The sequence below is a fragment of the Eimeria acervulina genome, genomic scaffold (genome assembly GCF_000499425.1).
Source record: "Eimeria acervulina Houghton genomic scaffold, Eah_scaff81, whole genome shotgun sequence".
Taxonomy (NCBI): Eukaryota; Apicomplexa; class Conoidasida; order Eucoccidiorida; family Eimeriidae; genus Eimeria; species Eimeria acervulina.
Window position 1 is genome coordinate 27,059 of NW_013549587.1, and position 21,547 is coordinate 48,605.

At 50.5% G+C, this 21,547-nt stretch overlaps 5 protein-coding genes across 5 annotated transcripts in view; 1 reads left to right on the top strand and 4 right to left on the bottom strand.

Moving 5' to 3' along the window:
• Positions 1–3,004: 3,004 nt before the first annotated feature.
• EAH_00013990 (splicing factor, putative) lies at positions 3,005–6,260 on the top strand (the record flags this gene model as incomplete). The annotated part of the gene is made up of 9 exons (XM_013394343.1): positions 3,005–3,148; positions 3,242–3,324; positions 3,455–3,586; positions 3,864–3,975; positions 4,723–4,839; positions 4,971–5,008; positions 5,153–5,330; positions 5,714–5,834; positions 6,139–6,260. 9 exons carry the CDS (start codon positions 3,005–3,007, stop codon positions 6,258–6,260), a joined length of 1,047 nt encoding a protein of 348 aa, XP_013249797.1.
• Positions 6,261–6,607: 347 nt separating this feature from the next.
• Positions 6,608–8,913, bottom strand: EAH_00014000 (NEK kinase, putative; the record flags this gene model as incomplete). Its single annotated transcript, XM_013394344.1, has 5 exons — positions 6,608–6,713; positions 6,883–7,409; positions 7,722–7,830; positions 7,964–8,063; positions 8,304–8,913. 5 exons carry the CDS (start codon positions 8,911–8,913, stop codon positions 6,608–6,610), a joined length of 1,452 nt encoding a protein of 483 aa, XP_013249798.1.
• A 3,035-nt stretch (positions 8,914–11,948) lies between these two features.
• Positions 11,949–14,196, bottom strand: EAH_00014010 (tubulin epsilon chain, putative; the record flags this gene model as incomplete). The annotated part of the gene is made up of 7 exons (XM_013394345.1): positions 11,949–11,996; positions 12,337–12,421; positions 12,571–12,659; positions 12,839–12,953; positions 13,607–13,722; positions 13,858–13,903; positions 14,006–14,196. The coding sequence occupies 7 exons, from the start codon at positions 14,194–14,196 to the stop codon at positions 11,949–11,951; spliced, it is 690 nt and encodes a 229-aa protein (XP_013249799.1).
• Positions 14,197–15,935: 1,739 nt separating this feature from the next.
• On the bottom strand, positions 15,936–17,505 carry EAH_00014020 (Dynein heavy chain 3, axonemal, related; the record flags this gene model as incomplete). The annotated part of the gene is made up of 3 exons (XM_013394346.1): positions 15,936–16,018; positions 16,728–17,094; positions 17,239–17,505. The coding sequence occupies 3 exons, from the start codon at positions 17,503–17,505 to the stop codon at positions 15,936–15,938; spliced, it is 717 nt and encodes a 238-aa protein (XP_013249800.1).
• Positions 17,506–19,113: 1,608 nt separating this feature from the next.
• Positions 19,114–21,547, bottom strand: part of EAH_00014030 (hypothetical protein) — a gene marked incomplete at both ends in the record, with an annotated part of 17,895 nt that continues 15,461 nt past the window's right edge. The window contains 4 exons of the mRNA XM_013394347.1: positions 19,114–19,899; positions 20,059–20,310; positions 20,562–21,065; positions 21,185–21,517. Coding sequence (XP_013249801.1) covers positions 19,114–19,899; positions 20,059–20,310; positions 20,562–21,065; positions 21,185–21,517 — 1,875 coding nt within the window. The remainder of the gene's footprint in view (positions 19,900–20,058; positions 20,311–20,561; positions 21,066–21,184; positions 21,518–21,547) is intronic.

Sequence of the window (21,547 nt, forward strand, 5' to 3'; positions counted from 1 at the left end):
TGCAATCTTCAGGAAGTACCTGCTTATTCAAATCAGGCAAAGTGAGCCTGCTTGCAAATGAGCTCTGTTTTTTACAGCTGATGAGTTATGTGGGTGAATACGCATGCGAGTTGGTGCGGCTTGTGCGCCCCTCATGCAGCAAGGTGTGGTGAATAAGCTTCTGCAGGGGCAAAAGAAGATTTCTGCCATTGAGCATCTGGGTGAAATTGCCGTCGTCAATAATATCACTTAAAATGTCTGTTTATGTGCGAACGGTTGGTTCGTGCCGTTTCAAGACTACCGCAAAGTTGCGCCTGGCGAAGTCTTTCATGCATTCGAAAGGAACCAAGTACCTATGAAGCTTTGTCTGCTGTGGATATGACCTAATCAGGATCAGGAGAAATCAGCCCCTATCCAGATGCCCCCTCCAGCCTCAGATCGGAAATGCGTAGTGCGAATATTTGGTGCCAGTAGCTTTTACATTCGTTCCATAAGACATTTCGTTTGGGAAGCTTAAACGACGAGTTCGGCGGGGAGGTGCCCTGTCTGAGTGGGCAGAGAAGTAACGGAATGGCTTCTTTACAGTCGCCACTTCTTGCACAGGAGACTTTCCGGAGGACATTAGCCAGTGCCCGTATTTATCGTTGAGCGCAACGTCGCTGCCCAACGTTTGGGGGGTCTGCTTCAGCAGGGGGACGAATGTTGCAGTGCGGGACATAACTGTTTTGGTAGCCTTGGTTTGCTCACAAATGGGGGTTAATGGGAAACAAAACCGTTAGGGGAGCCTAAAATTGTCCTGCTGGTTGGTATACTCCACTATGACATCACGGAGTTGGTTAACGCGTGCGAACAGACCGTAGTTCTCTGCTCTCGCAAACCAAGCAAGATTTTCCTGCTTAAAACGTTGGATCCTGTATCTCCAGGTTTTTGGAGAACAGCTGAAACACGCTGCATGCTGGACGAATGCGTTTGCGGATCCGTTTCAGCGTAGCCGCACAGGCAAATGAGACCGACCCGCTCCTGACGCCGACCCCCTCAAACCTGCGCTGCTTTCCTCCGTGAGATATGCCAAGAAATGCCTAGAATGCAGGGGACCTGTACCTTCAACCTTAACAAGGAAAAAGGAACCAAAGCTCGACGCGGGAAACGATTTTTGACATTGGGCTTGTTGACGGCACTATCCAGGCAGCTCACGCAACCCTGATCGCTGCGGAAGTAACTCGTAGTGAAATCGCCTGCGAAGGGGCTAAGCTGTGCGGTTGAACTAAGCACCATACAATGATGTGACGGCAGTTTGAAGATAGACACAGTTCGCCTCAACTTAGCTGTTGAACGCTTGGTTAAAGGTTTGGAATGAAAAAACAGCAAAGGCTAACCACCAGTGGCATTAGGAGCGCCCTCCCAGGAAGCTTGCGTGAAAGCAACTGACGCCCTCTTAGGGAGGTGTCCTCAAGAGAGTCGGAAAACGCTGACGGTCTGGCTCTCACAATACTGAACCTACCTTCCGTATACACCAACAGGAGTGGCAGTGACTGCTGACACACATATTTGTTCAGTTTTGTGCGTGTTCTCTGAAGAAGTATCTGCCCCTTCCTCGTCTCTGCTGCCAACAAGGTAGACCAATCCTCAAAGGAAGATGCGCTTTCTCTTCTTTTCTGAACTCGCCCATTGTATAATTGTACCAGTGCGCGCCATGTAACGCGCTCTATTTCAAGTTGGTGCAATTATTCCGCCTTGCTCGCGGGCGTGGTACTGAGTGCCAGGTAAGTCTCTAACAATTGTCTACAGTGTTAGTGCATCAAAAGGGGCTTGGCTATGCTTGCATGTGCGGATGCCTTGCAGCTGGTATTGCTGCAAGGAGAGACCCAGCCTACCACAACCCTCCTCTCCGCAACAGCTCCAGGTTGTGCCGTTGCTCCCAGGGCGCATGGAGGCGATGGGGCCACGGGTAAGTTCGAGGAGGTTCAGTTCGACTCCGCAGTGGTGCCTTGCGGTTACTAGTGTAGCGAAGTTTCGCCCTGTCGGGCAGCACATATGAATGAATCGACTAAAGGCCTAACGAAGACTTCTCTGCTTGGCAGTAGCAACCCCAATATAGGGTAAATGCTTGCAACACCGCGCCACCTGAATGGTCAAGCGAAGAGTCCCCGCAGTTCCACAACGCATCGCGCTCCTCTGCTCTGGTAAGTTATCGGAGCTTTCTAATTAAAGAGCAGGAATTGTGGCACTTGAAAATTCCTTCTTAGGACCTGCTTGGGCCCAAGCGTTAAGCCAACACATGGGAGCGTTCACATCCGTACGCCGTCCAACCCACCACTGGCAACGCTACGTTTCCCACTCAAGAAGGGAGTAGGAGACCACCAGAGGTGTGTTTTGACGCATTTTCTGCAAGAATCTTTCTATCAAGCAGATTTTGCGATGCAGGAGACGTACCAGCAACACGCTGCACCCGGTGGACGGCTTCACTGGTGACCCTAAAGCAGCAGTGCTTCACTAGCACGCTTGCTAGACGGAATCTACCCACTCACCATACACTTTATTCATGAACTAATATGTATTGAGCCATGAATATAAGGGATTGTCAGGACCAACAAACCTACGCTAATCCTTTGAACCCCCCTGGTATGTGTGGCCCACTCTTCCTCTGCGGGGCTGGAGTGGCCCAGGGGAGTATTGTGTTGTTCACGGGTAGTACCCCCCATCTGCCAAAGACTTCAAGCTTATATTTGTCTGGAACTCCACACGGGAAAACGAGTGGTTTGTAGCTAAGTACATTGCTTCGAACGGCGGCGAGAGGCTCGTCCATGTCAACCTCTCTCCGATATACGCCGGAAGCTGTAGCCTGCTAGCATTGAAGTTAGGTGCGTGGCACTCCCTTCCCATTAACTTTAATAGTACAGATTATAACTCCAAAAATAGCTATCCGCGTAGGAGTATCTTCACAATTGCCATGTAGCACCACGCTCCCTCGTGGAGCCACAGAGCGGACGCCTTCGCGAAGTTATGCATCATCTATTCTGTGCAGATGCTCTTGAGTCCGGCTTACATGCTCACTTTGGGTTCTACGTGCAGTATAATGAGCAGACAGCATTACTCCTCCGAGCGCCTCTATGTAGGCAACCTGCCCTATGACGTCACAGAGCGCGAAGTAGACGACCTTTTCTACAAGGTAAGCGGCAAACACTGTGCTTCAGCAGAAGTGCACTGATCGAAAGCTCTACTGCAGCTGAATGCTGATGCGTTTCGCGAGGGCGTTGTGCAGTTCGGGCGAATTCGTGACATCGAAGTTAAAAGGAGCCGGAAGAATGATACATCCTTTGCCTTCGTCGTTTTCGATGACAAGTAGTGAGTGGGAGTAGACCATGGCTGTAAATCCTTATTTTACCCAGCTTCATAGAGGGCCTACTCCTCGATCTTCTTTGGGGCTGCGGTTAACTCCAAACTGTCTCTGCGTGTGCGTTTGTGTCATATTCAGCTCAGTGGATGACGCAATCGAGCGGCGAGATGGGATGCGCTACGGGGATATGTGCCTTCGAGTTGAACGCGGTGGGGAGCGACGTGGCGGTCGTGGAGGCGGAGATGGCGGATCGTACGGACCTCCAAGACGGTGTGTCGAATCCCCAGCTGTGAAACCCCAGCCTTAACTGCGTCTGAGCGTAGCAACACTCGTGGCGTCTGCTCAAGGGACAGCTGAGTTTAGATTTCGAGTGAAACAGCAGACAACGTGGCTTTACCACAACATGTGTAAGGCCGTTACTGGCTGCGTGTTGTACGTGCAGTAGCAGTGCAGTTGTTCCGACGTTCGTGTGTTTGGCTCGTCCTTCAAGGGTTTCTTGGCGCGCACCTATTCTGCAGCCCTTACTGTGTGCATTCATTGCCTGCAGGTCGGCATTCCGAGTTCGCGTTCATGGCCTTCCTCCAACTGCAAGCTGGCAGGACTTGAAGGATCATATGCGAAAGGCTGGAGATGTTGGCTTTGCAAGCGTGGAGAACAGGGTAAGACTGAGGAGCAGGAGCTGCACATTTCCGTGCATTTTCAAGTTTTCCGTCTGTGTGGCTGGCAGTGGAACACTGCTCGGCTTCTCAAGCAAAAGGTTGCCTGGGACGCACCGCGCGAGTTTTGCGACTTTGGCGTATCTTGCTGAGTACGAAAGCGAGTATCAGGACTGGAGCTCATTGTGTTGGAGACTTTTGGTGTTGAGCTTTTTGTTGATCAACGAAAACATGCCGCACGCGGTTGGGAAACAGTTGTGTTAGAGGAACGCTGCAGGTACATCCGATCTGTGGGGGGTGTAGGGTTCAGGGAGAGGTATTTGAAGTTGTTCTGGATTCGCGATGCTGTTGAGAAGCTTGACCCAGCTGGCTCTGGGGAGTTAATTTGCAAGGGTCTGTATGTGACCCCAGCGCCGGGGACGTGGGCCGTGGGAGCTCCTGTTCTTGGTTCTCATCTGGATTTTCATTTTTTCAGAGGGATTGGTCTGGCACTATATTGACATTTTCTCGGGAACGGAGCCTTTATCCTGAAGTGGACTATGCAGCACTGGGGCAGCATGAGTTTTGTTAATCGTTGCATGCTGCCTTCGGGGTACGCCAACTGCGGCGTGGCAACATGAGTTTTGTTAATAATGCATGACAACGTTGGAGTATTCCAGAACCGGTGCTGTCAGGAGTATCTTTTAAACGCCTCCTCCCACACTGTGACAATTTACTGAATCAATAACCATTCTGTCATGCGCTGCTCAGGTAGGTATTGTGGAGTATCCTACTAGGGAGGAAATGGAGTACGCGATCAAGCGCTTGGACCGGAGCGAATTCTGCAACATTTTCCACCGTGCACAGATCCGCGTAGAGCGCGACTACGTGAGACATTGGCCGTGATAGCAGTTTGCTGAGCACTCTATTTGGGGCGCCCTGCCCGATGTAGATGAAAACGAGTTGTGCGTGCATCCTTGAATGAAGATACGTTTGTTGCACTTGTTTGCTTGTTTCAGGGGTCCGCTGGGGAAGAGGAGTACGAGCGTGGTGGTCGGTGAGCGCTCACCAAATGGCATTCACCCTTTTCAAGTGTTTGTCTCATCCGGCGTACGCTGTTTTGCGGTGCAATTTGCGGTCAGATTCTATTCGACGTCAGAGCTCTCCGCGTCCAACGTATATGCGTGCTTGAACTGCGTAGGAGGAGTAGGAGTTACTCCGAGAGGAGGAACCGATCGCGGTCTCCAAGACGCGAGGCATCGCATGCAGACCATGAATCATCGTCGAGACGCCAACGGGATTGTCCAGGCTCTCGAGAAGCTTCTCGCGTGAATGCTCATTCCGACGTAGAGCAGTGTCCGTCAGTGCGTAGCGACAAGGTAGGCACAGCGGATTCGAGGGACACTCATGAATCTCACACACGCCCAAATTCACGTTCGGGTTCCAATTCACCGCGTGGCTCATGTGCCACCGAGATACAGGGACAGGGAGATTCTCCAGGCGGTGAACAGAAAAGGACCAGTGAGCACGCCGGGAGGTTGAGGTCCTCTTCAGGTAGCCCACCCTCCAGACGTACAGATGAATCGCATCCTGTATCGGCCATCGAGGCATAATTTTGTTGGAAGGGCTTCAGACAGTTCCAAAGAGTGACGTATTGTCGCCTTCATTTTATTCCAAATGCCAAAACCAGGGTTTCAACTGCTGCCATCCTTGTACGCACCGCTGAATATTTTGTGTGCCCTTTATTGCTTTGCAAGCCCAGCTTGCAGACATTGGTGGGAGTTGGAACAGAGCGAATTCCTGCTTCGAAGAGCTGCTGAGCGTGCACTCACTTTCTGCCACGTGGTGGCCAGATGGGGGTTGGTGGCACGGCCAGCGGCATGGTGAGCTGGCTAGTTCCTGACGACGAAAACTGTCGCGTTTGTAAATGATGCTGGACATTTTTGTTGCCTCTGAAAGTTGGAACTGTGCGCCCGGATACTGCACCGATTCAGACTTTGCTGCAATGGGTATGGGTGCGCGCACGGCATGGGGCATCAGCTCCCGCTGTGGAGAAGGGCACGAGTGCGATAGGACCTGCAGTCTGATAGCTTATTTAAGCTGCTACTCAATTTATCCGCAACCCCACTGCTGAGCAGGTCGGGTTTTTCTAGCAGTCATTTAATTCGTGTGAAATCTGCATTCCAGCCTGCAAAGAGACGGCTCCGCGGCCTACACAGGCGTGCGCTTTTGGACTTAGCAACGGGGTTGTTGTTATGACAAGACGAGTTCGAATGCCCAAGGTGGCTGCCCGCCACGGGCTGCGATGAAGTAGGACGAACTAATAAATGGCGAGTGGCAGGTTCTACAGAGACCATCAAATAAGCCCTTCGAGCGCCTCAGATTTCTGAGGTGCATTTTGAATCGTCTCCTCTCACTTCGTACATAAGGGAATCGCAGGCGGATATTAGAGTTGAGGAGTACGCTGCCAGCTAACCTAAAGGTCACGCCTTAAACCGCCGGCAAGAACTGATTCTCAGGAGTTTTCCACGCCTCGTACGGGGTGCTCCGGCACCGACGTTTGCTCTTGAGCATACGGTGGACTCAGCACCAGGTGTTGCTGCTTTTCCTCTACGCCTGCAGTATTTTGTCTCTGGGTCTCCTTTGCAGCATAGCTTTACCCAGAAACTTTCAGCTTTCCGTTGACCAATATTGCCAGAGGGAGCGGAAGAACCACATGCTTGGGCTGAGGGGAGTTCAGCTGAATTCCTGGGTTGCTGGCGCTGCGTAGTTGAGATGCACCTCCCTTCATCTGATCTACGTCGTGAAGGGGTTGTGGATGCGTGCGAGCATGCAACTTTGCTGCAAGGCTGCATGATACGAGCATCAGGAGTAACGCCCTGTTGATTGGCTTGAGCATGTTGATTACATGCCATTTCTGAATATACGTACCCCTTGGCTTGTGGATCCACACTATTCAGTGGAGAAACCTTTTCGAAAGAAATGACATTTTTGGTCGCACTGCCGTTCTGACTTGACTCTTTTGTTGGGGGTCTGGCATGGTCCGCGGAGGTGGGCCTGCCGTCGGGTGTCAAAGCATCTAGCAGAAAAAGTAGTTCTCGGTCGCCAGCTGAAGCGCTCCTGTCGGGTGGGGGTTCAGCTGGTTTAAGTGGGATATCTGGAATAAGGAACTGCTTATCATCTAGCTGTGCCTCCCCCAAGTTGTCTGCTTCTACTGTAGCTGGAGACTTCCATGGCAAGTCTGCGCACGCCTCAACCACACTAACCGCAGCTCCATCCTTGCCTCTAGAACTGTTAGTTACATATTGGAGATCATGAAATTTCGCCGCGGAAGCTAAGAGCCCTTCAGGTGACTCTCCTTTCTTCTGAGTATGTTCAAACTCGGTCGTCACAGCCGGTATTGCCTCCTCCTCAGACGTGAATAACTCCGTTTCCGTCACAGTTTTAACTTCTCCGTCCTGGCCGTACCCGCAACGCAGCTTCACCCTATTACTGCTTCTAAGCAACCCTATTTTTTTTTTGTGAGCAAAGGTATGCCCATCAGAATTCAAAACAATGCCAAATGCGAGCAGCTTGGGTTCAATACTCAATTCAAATCTAAACAAACGGGGAACCCACAGAGGCCGCGATAAGAGCAACTAAACGCGCCTAAATTGTAGGGCAATATTGACGCATTTGGCAAACGCATATGTGATTAGACTTCCAAGCGGGTAGTACGCAGGTAACCGGAAGTCCAGTGAGATCACCGCGTAACAATGCATCCAGCTTACTTGCCCGCGCATGTTTGTTGCTTCTAGGCATGGAAAGGCAGGTGGCAGGTCACAAAGTGCACCATTAAATTCCTCATGGACTTGTTTGAAGTGGTGAAGAACTTCATACCTAGTGGTAGCGCATTACAGCGCAGAGCACTCAGTGATGGCTGGGTCAACCGTATCATCCACTCAGAAAATACCCGCAGCAAAAGTGTTTCCTGCGCCTTGTTTCTAGGGAGCCCAACCTGCTAGCCAGTAACTCTGAATACTTGTACACAAAGGGCATGCGAATTATCTCAGCAGTGCTGGGACGTAAATCCGGGTCTTTTTGCAGCATGCGATTAATCAGGTGCAGAAGATCTACAGCGTAAATATGAGGTGGAACATCCAAGCAAGTCGGTGGAGGAGCGTTAGTAACCTCCATTGCGAGTTGTATTACGTTATTCCCTGCATTAATGCGTAAATGCAGAAGTGTCAACTTGTTTGCGCGCCTTGAAATTGCGCGTTTGACGTGTTTTCAGGCTGAAGACAAACCTTGGCATCCAAATAGTTGCTCAATGCGAGCCAACAGTAGCAGTGGCTAGAAAAATATGGGCATACCAGTGTACGGGTGTTTGAGGCAGCAGAGCTCGTGAAGGACGCATCCAAGCGACCATATATCAGCCTTGTACGTATAGCCCTGGCTGGAATGGATTTCAGGAGCCATGTAGAGGGGCGATCCCACGTAAGACTTGCGAACTTTTGTACGCTTGAAGCTTTTGGCAACCCCGAAATCGCCCAGCTTCACGAGGCCATTGCTAAACAGAAGAATATTGTGAGTCTTAATGTCTCGATGCATGATGCTGTTCTTGTGTAGATGATGCAACCCGAATAGGCATTGCACAAATACAAGCATGATATGCTGTTCCTGGAAGAATGGACCTTCACAACGGGTGATTTTTTCGGGAAGAGCACGGCATACTGCCCGCTTGGCGCCATTTTGCTCATCAAGCAAAGCCATTCTGCACAGAACCTGGGTTGCAAGATCTCCGCTGTCTGCATATTCAATGATTAGAGACAGCTTTTCTCCTTCCGGGTCCAGGTGCGCTTCGAAGTAGTCAATAACGTTAGGGTAAGGTTCTAAGTTCTGCAAAATAAGCGTTTCATTCCACGCTTCCTGTTTTTCTTGAGGAGTTAGCAGTCCAAGATTGACTTCTTTGATCACGCACATTTGGCCTGAATAGAAGAAGCAGTCATCTCTGTATCATGAAAAACGCGGGCCACACAGATACGCAGGGGATACGAGAAACAGGTTCGTAGAGGCCCCGAATGCCCACTGTTTACAATGAGTGCCGACCCTGTTCCATTTGTGATCTCCCGGGAAGTCGCCAATGTCATCAATGGTAGCACTTGAGGTGGCGGCACAGTACTGCAGCACTGCTCAGTAGTGCGGGATTACGTGGCACAAGTCTGGGAGGCTATGTACGCACACGTATTGGTGTCCTGAGCAAGATAACATTCTCCCTGAGCTCCAGATCCAATCTTCTTCAACTTCTTGTAATGCTCCATGCTCCTAAAGAGGGCATACACCTTTTAGGAAACAGGGGCAACGTTTCGCCTTGCCTACGGTCCTCTGACGAGATGAAACTTGCCCCCGTAGCAGCCGTCTGGCCTAGCATGCCTAGATTTCTTCGCTATAGAATGTGATAGGGGAAAGCAAAGACCCGAGAAAAGCAGCATAGCAGCTGGAAACAAGCAGTACAGAAAGACCGACTTTCAACTGTCCACATACCTCCAAGAAAGGACGTTAAAACAAGTTCCTATGCTTTGGGCTGTCCTATCCCCTGGCATGAATAATCATGTTTCCTGCGAAGGAACGCGTCTTATGTTCCATTTGCATGGTAGCATAAGTCAATATCCCTGGACCGCCGCACAGCCTATGCCACTCCGTTAACAAGCGAAATTCCTCCATACAAGGACAGTTCGTTTTATTAAGTGCATACCACACTACGCTCTACCCTAGGCAGCGCCTATGCTGCTGCTTTTTCCGTTCGGGTAAACTCTGCAAGTCGGTCACCTGCATATTTGACGTGGTAGTTGACCCCCAGGATGGGCTTTTCTCACAAATTAGACCTGCATATAATTTTGTAGCGAGTTTTTTTGGAAGTTTGCTAGGCTGACTTTTCATGAAGAGCTCTTTATGGCTCCCCTGGGGCCAACCAGCCATAGGCATGAATGCAGCGTTACGAAGGGAACATTGCAACTCAATACCCAAAACATGACACATAAACAAGGATGTATCCACTGAAATGTAGAAAAATGGGCTTCGAAAGCTTTCAATTATCTGCGGTCATGACTGCAACTCCAACTTGGCACCGACGGCGACGACGGAGCATCGAACGTTCGCTCGTTGTGAAGTCTTGCAGCTTACGTTTTTTCGTCCTGAAGTCTTCTCGCTCTTTATTGTGGGTGGTATTTTCCCCCAAGGTCTCCTGATGTGCCGTGATCTGCGGTTATATATCCTTTCCTCTGCCCATAAGGCTCGAAGACCAGGTGACTCTGTTCACGATGCCCACAGTTGCAGCGACTTCGCTTCACTGTGCAGGGGCTTCATCGGCCTCTGGCTAACTTCACACTTGACTCAACAGGCTATTGACGTACAGGTCCCAAAAATTACACCTCTTGCTATCAGTTACCTTGCCTTGGGATGGGATTGAGGAGCCGCACCCACGTACAGGCGATATTTGGAAGTGCATTTTACACTTTACTCCTCATGTATAACGAGGTAGGCAATACTTTTACCTCATAACCATGCTGTTTACCTAGGGCACTGTGCCGGGGGAAATGTGGACTTTGAGGAAGGCTACACACGAAGTAGAGAAATGTTTTGTCCGGCACAAATGCACTGGATGCCTTTAGAAGCGTCCCTCGCTGCGTTAACTAGCCTGATATGAAAACCAGGTTTAAGTTTCCGCCTCATGCGGCCTGTAGTACAAAGCGTAAACGGGAGACTAACCCTACGTAGAAAAAGTACCTTCGGTTACTGGCTATATGTGCCTTGCCACAGCTATCCTGCCATAGCATTGCTGCAACGTTTGCCTGGGTTATGGGCGGATAGACCAATTGAGGAACGTGGGATCTCTCGTCATTGCCAAAGAAGTGATGCTGACCATAGAACCTTCATGCAATCCTAAAGAGGGTAGCCCACACAATACCGCAAGCATTCTGTTTATCAGCAATTGCGAATGACTACATAGCCATAGCCCTTCACGTACATTGTTTTCTCTGGAAGAAACCTTGCACGCTGAAACTTCCGGCCCTGTACTAGTTCTCAGTATGTTTCCATGACACAGCTCTGATATAGGACGAGGCGTGGGGATCAGCATCCCTTCCAGCTGAAATCTACAGCTTTTGTCTCCACGGAATCGGGATGCCAATTGTATATTCAGTGGCTTCACCCGTGCAAGACGCGCGGCGAGGAGCGGGATCGGTACTAAATGAGGGGCCAAGCGTTGCGATACACGCTGCTTCCAGCGCTACAAGCACTTGGTATTTCAGCGTCTACGTATGATGGCACAAATGACGGTGGTGGGAGTAGATGGACGTTGATATATGCGTAGTCTGCAATAAGATCTTTTAGTGATGCGGCCGCAGAGTTCAAGGCGTCTTTCTCCAGATACTGAGTGTAATGATGCACGTGAGCCTGCAGATGTTAAGCGGCCAGTTGGAGTGTCTAGATCTACAGAACTGTTCTTTCTAACCAGAAATTTTCAATGGATGCAATAAAGAACGTCGAAACTTGCTCTGGGCTTACCTGCCTAGAATACAATTTCAGAAACCTGGCCAAGATGCGACTTAAGTGGTGCCGAATTTCGCATGAATTCAACAAGCTGAGGAGGGACATCCCCTGTGAGTGCACAGGAGCAGACGGATCAATCCATCCCTCGATAAACTTCGCCCATATTTTAAACCATAAGTTGAAGTGTTCGAAGTTTACGGTTAGAGGCCACGCTGAATTCATGCCCTTCCCCTGCTTTCCTAATCTAGTGAATGAAGGGGCTCCAGCTAACCTGACCAGGTGGTGGAGTTGAGCATATTCCGAGCCTGGTGGAGCCTCTACAAAACGACGGGAATCGTAAGTTCCTCTTCACCCTAAAGACAAGAGGACTGTTTACACACTGCCTTCACGCTCGGCTGAGTCGTCGAGACATTGTACGCTTACAGCCCTTTCGATGAACGACATACCTCTCAGCCAGTTGGACAATGTCACCCATTACGCACTGGCCTCTGAATAGAGCTGCCCAGGTTAGACACCTGAGAAGACGATCCAACTTTTGAAATTTGGCGTAGTAGCCGGGAATGTTCAAAACACCAAGCAACACATAGGAACATTCTCAGTCTTGAGGGAAAGCCTTTCATTTCAACGAAGAGGCCAGCAACTTTGTGGGGCCCTGCCTTACGTGCTGGCTTTTGGATGAATGCCTAAGAGCTGATGACTGGGAGATAGAACGTCAAGCAGCATATCTACGCATCGTGAAACCGCTTGACTGCTAATACGCCTGAAAGGCATTGTTTTTTTGTCGCGTGGATCGACTAGATTCGAGGTTCCTTGCTGTTGACGAAGGTTGGACTCCAGAGGAGATAACGCACTAACCAAAAAGTGGAGACCCTTGTACGGCACCAGATTGCTACTAATGTCCAGCAAATCCATGTCTAACGGGCCACTGAATCTCACGGAGCTGAGACAGCGCCCATCAGGTGTGTAGCAACAGAGATTGTTTTCCTAGTTGCTTCCGCTAGCTTTCATTGCAGGATAAGTGCTCTGCATTAGCAGTGCACAGGGGTGTCTCGCGGTGTGAGCAGACCAAACACACTGGATTGAACGAACCTTGTCAAGTGCGCCAGCATTTGAGCAGCCACTGCATTAGCATGTGCGAACGGTTTGGCTGGGTTGAGATTCTCTAATCCCGGGACCTTCTGAGCAAAAGCCACACAGTTACCCATAACCTCCGCAGGAGTTTAACATAAATGAGGACACCGCTTTTTACAATGGTTCTTCAAATAACAACTGAAAATGATATCAACGTGGCCTCAGGTCCAGACAGTAGGACTGAGAAGCGTCGGCAAAGGCGGGGTATCTCCGAATATTTCCTCACCTGAGTTAGCGAGTCATTGCAGAGAGGAAAAACACACGTAGCATCTTGCCGAAGCCCCTGAAGAGCCAGCGTCGCGTTGTAGGGTGAAGTTATTACATCATCTGTTTCCCCAGGGCTGACAGCGCAGACGAGGCGTGCAAGCTGAGGGTGCAGATCTGCCATCACTGAGCGCAAAACCCTCTGCGTATGACCGTTCTGATGCAGCAACGGTGGTGGCAATCACTGGAGCAGAAGGAAGCAGTGGAACTGCTTACTTTCAAGGCATTTACTGCCAAGCCCTGATCCAGTCCCTCCACCGAGGGAATGAAGAAATAGAAACGCCTGCGTGAACTCAGCTCACGTGATATACCTTGCAAAACATCGTGAAAGAGTCTACCGACGCCAGGAAAAAAACACTATTTCCACTACAATTGCGCTATAGGGTTTCTGGCACTCGATTGCTTATCCACGCAGCCAAGATTGTGCTTAGCTGGTTGGTTCAGCGTGCTGGACCCAGTATCCTGGAAAAAGTCATCGAGACTCGCCTGTGGTGAGTCACAGTCCTCCAGGGCCCTTGACACTGTATCAGCGATTGATGAGCAATGGAGTTGCCCATATACCTCGTGGCCGTGAGCCCTGTAAGAAGTAGCACGTACGCAGCCCGGCTCTGCAAGCTCTTTGCCCATGCCTGTGGGGGCTTTGCACTTGCGTGCTCTGAAAGCGGAATTCTTGCATCCCTTCCGAAATAGTGTTTCCAGTTGGCGTCGTGCTATTTTGACGTTAAGTTACCAGTTGTTTCCAGAGCCTGAAACGTCGGTGACCAGAAGCGTGTCGTCAAAAAGGGAGCTCAAGCGCCCACGAAGAAGACGATTTACAACGCCCTCTTCCATATCGATCAAGATGGCCTGGGCATTCGAGGAGTTTCAAAGAGCTGAAAATGTGTGGCATTTCCAGCGGAGTCAACGCTGAACTGCCACAATGCAGAAGCCCAGAAAGGAGTTGGCATAGCTCCTAAATTACTCTTGGTTTCATTTGCTTACCCTCGCCTTAAGATCTCCTGCCCCAGCTTCGCCCATCCTCAGCCGGCTGCACAATGCAATGAGATGATAAGACAGTTCGATAGCCCCACCACGGGCAACCATAAAATCATTCAACTTCAACAAGAGCATTCAACTTGGGCTAGAGTACCTATTGGTGCGAAGCCTAAAGATTGACGATGTCCCTTCGTCAAAAGTGCTTGCATGCACCCCGACTGCTGTTGCTGCAGGCAGAGCGCTAGTCAACTTTGGGAGGTGCTCCTTGAGGAGCACCTCCCAGAGTTGACTTCCAATCTGATTTCCACATTGTCCAATCTGAAATGTGATGACTTCGCGGGGCATCGCATCCAGGTTGCCTGCAGTTTTCGCTCCGACAAAGTCAAACACTTTCAAAGTCAGCCTCAAGCGCTGCACGAGACAGCACCTACTAGTTTCCCGCAGAAAATGCTCACTCGACCAGCTGCACCTTTCTGGGGAAAGAGACATGCGCCGCTGATGAGTTTTTTGCTCTGCGCTCTCTGGAGCTGTTTCAAAATTGCTGGCTGACTCTAATTTTTGGTGCCCGCAGGATCGCGTCCCGAGTCGTGCGTTGCATGGGAAAGACACGGGATATTTGGAAGTGACCCTACCAACCACGACCCTGACAAATGAAGACAATGGAGCTTTCCTATTCCCATTCGCCAAAACAGTTGCATGGTTGGACGTACTGCTGCAGCCTCACAACGCGAAATAGACGACAGAGCACGTGCAGGAAGGGAGAGTCCTTTTGAGTTTCGCCACCGGCAATATCTACAACAAAAGCAGAAAAAAATATTGTGCGAGGGGCATAATACCAACAGCCGGCGTGGGATCGGTTAGCACAATGGGATCGGCCCCACACGGTCAGTGCGGAAGGACTGTTGTTACTTGGGCACCCACAACATACTTTCATTGCAAGGAAAACGCCATTACGGCAAATGCATGCACTTCACAGTTTTAGGGCTTGTGGAGAATTACTTTTTTGCGCGAGACCATGTAAGATGGGGACTGGCAACCTGCTGCTGGAATGCCAGGTTGCCGCCGACCCACAGCAACCTCTGTAAACCACGACTTCAAAAGGGAAAAGAAGTTCTGTTGATCTATCGAAAATCACATTTCTGTGAGTTTTCATTACTACGAACTTGGCGTGGGTCCGCTTTTGGGACCCATGGGCCGTACAAGTCAGTTACTTCGCAGTACAACCGTTTTGGACAGCTGGTCCTGCACAAATTAATGAAGGCACCACCTAAGGTCCTTGGGAAGAAAGGCCCTCAGTTGGGGCCTTTTCCCCAGAGAACCTATAAATTGCCATCTTCGCCTTAAATGGTCCTTCAGTTACTATGCGTGTGAGTAGTGGCGCGAGCCTGGACTTCATGAGCGTGGTCCCTTACAATGCTCCGACAGTATTAAACAAATAGTCAGGAGCACGTTGGCTCCCTACTTCAACAGTACATTCTTCGGTATAGAATCTTGAACTGCAGCTCGAGACTCACTCACTCACTGAGCACTACAGGATCTACTGAGTGCAGGAAAGCTGCTTCAACACAACGCACTCTCTGCTGCATTCGACTAAATAGACTGCGATCGGTCCAACTGACATGCACTGCAGGCTGGAGACAATTGTTCACCATAGAAATTCGCCAAAGTTTAATTACACATAGCCCCAGTTTCATCCGCCAGAGCTACTTAATGCACGCCTCTCGGCGCCGCCTCCATGACTCTTAAAATTGCTTAAGTTGCGCATCCAAGGTGCATTTATCTGCCCCTTTGCAACGGAGGAAAATCTAGTGGGAGAAGCTAGATGCACTCTTCGAAAGCCTGGCCATTGTGACATGCCTTGGCAAAAGGGCGACAGTACAACGATAAATCTGTCCCAGCTAGAAAGTCCAGAACTGCTTCATCATCATTGGGAGCGCGCAGAAGCCATAGAGACAACGCATACATGCTCAGATGCGAAGAGAAAGGGAGTGTTAGCCAGGAGGCTTTGGGGGCAAAAATGAAGTTAACCTAAAGTAGGCCTAATATACCATATAGCTGCCTTATAATGGGTGGTACTGAGATCCTCATTCGTCGAGCTGCGCAACAAGTGCTGTTCCTCGCTTTGTCCATATGGCTTCTGAGTCTCCCTCTTGTATTGGCAGAGGGACTGAAAGTATAAAGTTTGACGAGGGACCTAATGCAGAAGAAGCCGCTAGACAGATCAAACAGGAAACGTGCATTAAACAGCCACCGCCAACGCTGGCGGCTCGCGACTGCTAAACAAAACCCTACTCACCAGAAGTGTTTCGGGTTCCGGTTCGGCTTGATGTGCAGTAGAGGGGGCATTCGTATGCTCGCTCAGGGCGAGTTACTTCATGAAGGGGTGTTGGTTGAAGGCGCAAGAGTGGGAGCGGAGAAAAAACCTCCCAATAATCTTGTTCTACAAGAGCCTGAGATATGCAGTGCATCGGTTGTATATACAGACCAGTTGGAACTTGAGTGAGGAAACACTCAGGAAAGGCTATTTTCCACGGTGAATTGTTAGAAGTAATCACTGTTCACATCCTTATCATGCGGCCTTCTGCTTTTTCTCCGTTTCCCGTTGTTGGTGTATCTGCGTGTTCCTGCCGGTGTTTAGTTAATGAACGCCACACGAACAGCCCTGACGAAAAATGGCGTCATCATGTGAATGCACTGGTGGCGGCTCGAAAACGAATGCAATGCAATTAGGATATTTGCACTGCACAATGAAGTGCACAGCCTTTTGACACAGGCTCCACTATTGAGAAGAACCCTCACCTTTTCTTCTGGAGACCAGCTGGCCCCATGCAAGAAAAGGCCTGATACGTCATGTGCAAAATTTGGGGCAGATTCACCGCCTTTTTGCTGCTCGTTCGCAGGCGCGTTAGACGCTGCAGCGTCTTCTTCATCATCCAGAACGCAGAACGTAAAGCCTACTGAATCTATTTTTAGGCTTTGACGCCTCGCATACTGCTGTAGCATGGCTGTGCAAACGCTTCGAGGACTGAAACAGCCTGGGAGCCAGAACGGTTGTGGAGGCTGGCCCCGTAGCCACATTGCCATAAAATCAACACGACGCCTTAGATTGGCCATCCAAGCGGCCAGCCCAAACGCCATGGGATAGCTTGCTGCTACCACTGCCTGCGGCACACGGTTCTGCCTCAGGCATTGGTACATTTCTTCAACTTCCGCTGTGTATTCTATGACTCCCTCAGCTGCATCCTGAGAGCAAAGAAGACACTGAATATGCTGAATACGCTCGTTATTCATGCACATTGCCTTTATCGACGCGGCCATGCCGATTTAAGCAAGCTATCCTTAAATGACGGACACAGTCTGCAGACCAGTCCCCATGGCAGAAGTCACCTGAACAAGCTGGAGACACTTCCGCGTAATGCTGATCAGCGCATTGTACCGTGCCAGCTCTTGGAGTAATGCCGCATCCAGTGCATTCTCATAAGGATTTACCATTGAAGATAAAACCTCTTCCACATTGAATAGCGGAGGTAGCTGGGCCATCAGAGAAGCCGCTCGTTCCGTAAACTCGTTGCTGTTCCCTCCTGCAGGGGCCGTAGGCCCCGAGCTAGGCCTTGAAACCTGCTGCTGCTGAACTTGCATCAGAAGGTGCTGCATGGCGGAAGACTCAGCTGTTGCCACGGCGACTGCAGCATTGGCTTGTAAACCGAAAAGCTGCGACGCAAAGCATGATTAGCCTTAATGCAGAGATTAACTTGCATCTCAAGCTCCACTTCGTTTTCCACTAGGGGAGTTTCCGCTACCCCGCCAAAAGAACCCTGACTCAGAGTGGGTTGTGCTGAGAACCGTATGGATATCGTACGCTGCTGATGGCAACAAAGCATCAACAACTTCTTCACCAATGGCACAGTCACCTCTGGTTCCTCTTCAGCTGGAAGTGTCCTGATGTGCGCAAGGGTTTCAGCGCACGTAAGGCTGGGTGAAGGGGTTATGAATGCTCCAAAAACGGACTGACGGGAGTCTCGTTTCAAACTTTCCTCGGTAAGCTCTTCTTGACACAAGTGGTAGAGGAGCCTCCTACGACTCAATCAAGGCACGCCTGACCACGACGAGCATTACCCTTGTGGTTTCGTCCGGTTGAGAACGGACAGCAGTGAGCTTGCTGTTTGGAATGGGCTGAAGCTTACCGGTCCCACTCGTCCGTCACTCTGCCGCCGTAATTGACTTCTGATACAAGGTGCTGTAAAAGGCTCCAAGGCAAGGGTTGCAAGCCATCTGGAGGTACAGCAGCTTGCAACTGCTGTAAAGAAATTGCCAAGTCAGTAAACGAAAACTCAACGGGGTTAACCCAACCCAGCGGACCGAAGCGGCGGCGACCGAGCAGAAGCGCATGGAGTAAACAAATTCGATAAACCACTGGTCTTAAAGCGTTAGCTCTTGGGTGTGCGTCCTACGGTTTGAGGAACATAACGCCGCAATGCGCAATTATGAGATCAAGGCTGCGTAAACTGCTATGTAAGGATGAATGGCTCCGCTGAACAGTGTATCAGTAAGCCACAAGGCAAAAACCATCAGAGAGAGGGGAGTCTTTGCACGAACAACGGCTTAAAATGACTTCACTGCGGATGCGAATGTGACCTACAAGCCATGTGGGGAAAGCTTCGCTGTAGATGCGAACCAAGTTTTGCCGCAGGCCTTGGGGACACTCATAGGCCAGTTTCAAACTTCGCTGGAGGAAATTGGAATGAACACAAATATTACACCCGTGAGGTCAGGCCTTAGTAGTTAGGCATGTATAGGTGCACTGGCTGAAGATAGAGGCCCGGGTGGTTGCGAGATAGCAGAGAAGCACGCACGCTTGCGTGCGTGCGCGGGAAGGGTAGAGACCGTGCGCACGAGAAGGATAGCGCTGGGGAAGTCATCGCACGGAACAGTAGTCAAAATCAGCCGAAAGTCCTTGTGGGGAGTTTGCATCGCCAAGTCAGTAACAATGACACTCAGTTGCTTCAAGAAACCCAGCCCAAGGTGACAATTTTGGAGAAGTACCCACTGACCGCTCTCTGCACCGCTGCTGATCGCTGCAGACAAAGCGTCCCATTCTTTTAAAGGGGCTGCTCTGTATCCGCAGACCTTCACTGCACGCTAGAAGGAAAGAAAGACCATTTAGGAAAATGGGGCCTTCTAGGCCGTTCACAGAGAGCCGCAGCACTACGAGTAGAGGGCGCAGAGAACGCTTCCTAATCTGTTCACTAGTTTCGCTGCACTTCAGTACATCGGGGGTACCGCATCCTCACCAGCAGCTGCTTTTGGACCTTGCCCTTTGCCCATGGCAACTGAAACGAACTTGTTGCGCATATGCGTTTCTTCGGCATGTTGTAATAGCGCTTCTTGGGGGTCTGCTCCGGGTCCAAGTATAATGAGGAGGGGGCGTTTTGATCCAGCCGATTCTAGGGCTTCGCCGAGACCCAATGGGGATACCTCTCCCAAAACTGTGCCTAGCTCAGCCTGTGAAACCTGCTGTAGGCAACTTCGAAGGCATTCGGGCCTTATGCATTGAACTAAAAGGGTCTGCTGCAGTAGTGAGAGCCGCTCGTTCCAGCAGTCGGGCCAGTCGCTAGCTAAAGGGTTCTCCTCATAGAGTGTGGCTTCCCAATCACCGTCCCCTTCCAAAACTGAGGAGACAAGGGAGCTGAATGGCTCTCCGAGGCGACGAAGGCCCTCGAGTTTTTCGCGAGAGCTTGTTGACAGCCATGAGGCATCCACGGCCTTCGGTGCTGCTGAAGAGGAGTCGCGGCTTTTATTTGCCGTCTCGTCCACGCTATGCGGCAGAACAAATGGTGCTTGCAACTGCTGCATTTCCTCGTGTGTAGTTGCCCCTCTAAGTTGAAGAGATTGCAAGGCAAGGAGGACCGGTAGTAGTGGCTTGTGACTCTCGAAAAGGCACGGGTTAATACTGCCGTATACTCTCCGTAACGTTGCCCCTACTAAGTCAGACGTGTAGAGAGAAACATCTTGCTGTCTTGAGCCCGCATCCGGTCTTCCTAGGACTTCCTGAGCAATGTGGAATTAAGTAAACACCAAGAGTAGTTACTGATTTTTGAATCAATCTACCAAAAGATATGCTACAAAGTACTGCATGCATATACAAAAGTGCTATTCCCTATGCCACTTTGCATTAGTCCATAGTGTCGGTCCCGGCCGCTTACGCACCAAAACAGCGTCGACGAAACACTGTTGGAAGATCTGAACGCTGAAGAGATACATGGGATGAGCGCTTTCGAGTTGCTGTAGTACTTCAAATAGGCTAGCTGCCCGCCGGGCGACAGGCGAATAGACCGAGAGTGTTGCATCGGCAGCAGCCTGGGCTTTTTGTTGTTCTTGAAGTCTTTCACTGCAGCTTTCGGAGACGGCCTTTGCATGGCGAAGCGTACTAAGAAGCTCCAAATCATCTAGGACGCTCTCCTGCAAACATCCACACGGACTATCGCATGGAATAAATTAGGATTGATGATTGCTCATATGCGATGCCCCTTGGTTTCAAGAACTAGGGGTAGTACTGGCACTGGCTATTCACGCACAAAGTTGAACATTTGTGCGTACAGCCTTTCACGTAACCGGATACTTTTGTACCCGAGGCATTCGACGCAACGGTAACCTGCCGCGTGTGGAAAACTACTCGACGCCCGTGCTGCATCAGCAACAGTTAGCCTCACTTTGGCGTTGCTCAGGGCTTCAAGCATGCGCTGTTCCGCAGACACAAGTTGCGCACGAGTTTCTGCACCCTCGTGAACAAGACGCAAGCAAGTTGCGTGAATATCTGGGGCAGCAGCTTGAAGTGCAAGTCGCAGCAGTCGTTGTTCTAGACCTTTGCATCCCACAGAAAAGTCAATGAGGGTAAGCCTAGAGCAGACTTCCGGAGGAAAATGCGGAGCATTTAGTGGGGTCTTTAGCAGCAAGCGGAATTCGGGGTGCACTTCCACAAGAGCACTGCCTAGGGCAACACTGGAAGATGCGCTTCCCTCCAGCTCAGTGTGGGCAGTGTCCACCGAAGTAGGGCTTTCAAAGGAGGCCGCGATTCTCCGCGGCCGCTTCCACTCCAGCAAATTGTTTAGAGCAGGGTCTAGCCGCTCAGAGAAGCACTCAAGAATCACCGTCGCTCCGCACTGAATGAGGAGTTGCAGTGACCTCAGAAGATTGGGCTCTTCAGCCCGAAGCACCTAAAAAAGACAGAACATTGCAGGTACCATGCTGCATGCTCAGAATTAGGTCGCTTATGTCATGTAGTCAGGCAAATTGCTCTTCGAACGTTGTCGCGCACCTACATCACTGCACATACCTTCATCTCAGGGAAAGTGTAGGCTAACCAGTTCGCCGCCTGCTGGTGTGGATCGATGAGCATAGGACAGCACTGCGCATTAAGTGTGATGGCCGCATTTTCTACGGAGAGTTCGTCATCCGGGAGCCCTTGCATAAGCCATTCCTGCACTTCCTGCGGACTGGTGAGTGCGTCCTGCAGGGAATAATAAGGCGTGCTTTGCAGGCCGAACTTCTTCAGTGCCTGTTGCCATGCTGTGAGGCATCTGACTCTGTAAGAGGGACGGAAAATGCCGCCGAATTCTACGAAGGCAGCGCTCAAGGTTGCATCTCCCGTTACTCGTGCCACTTTGCTCTGCAGAGAAAGTCCGGAGTACACGCTTTT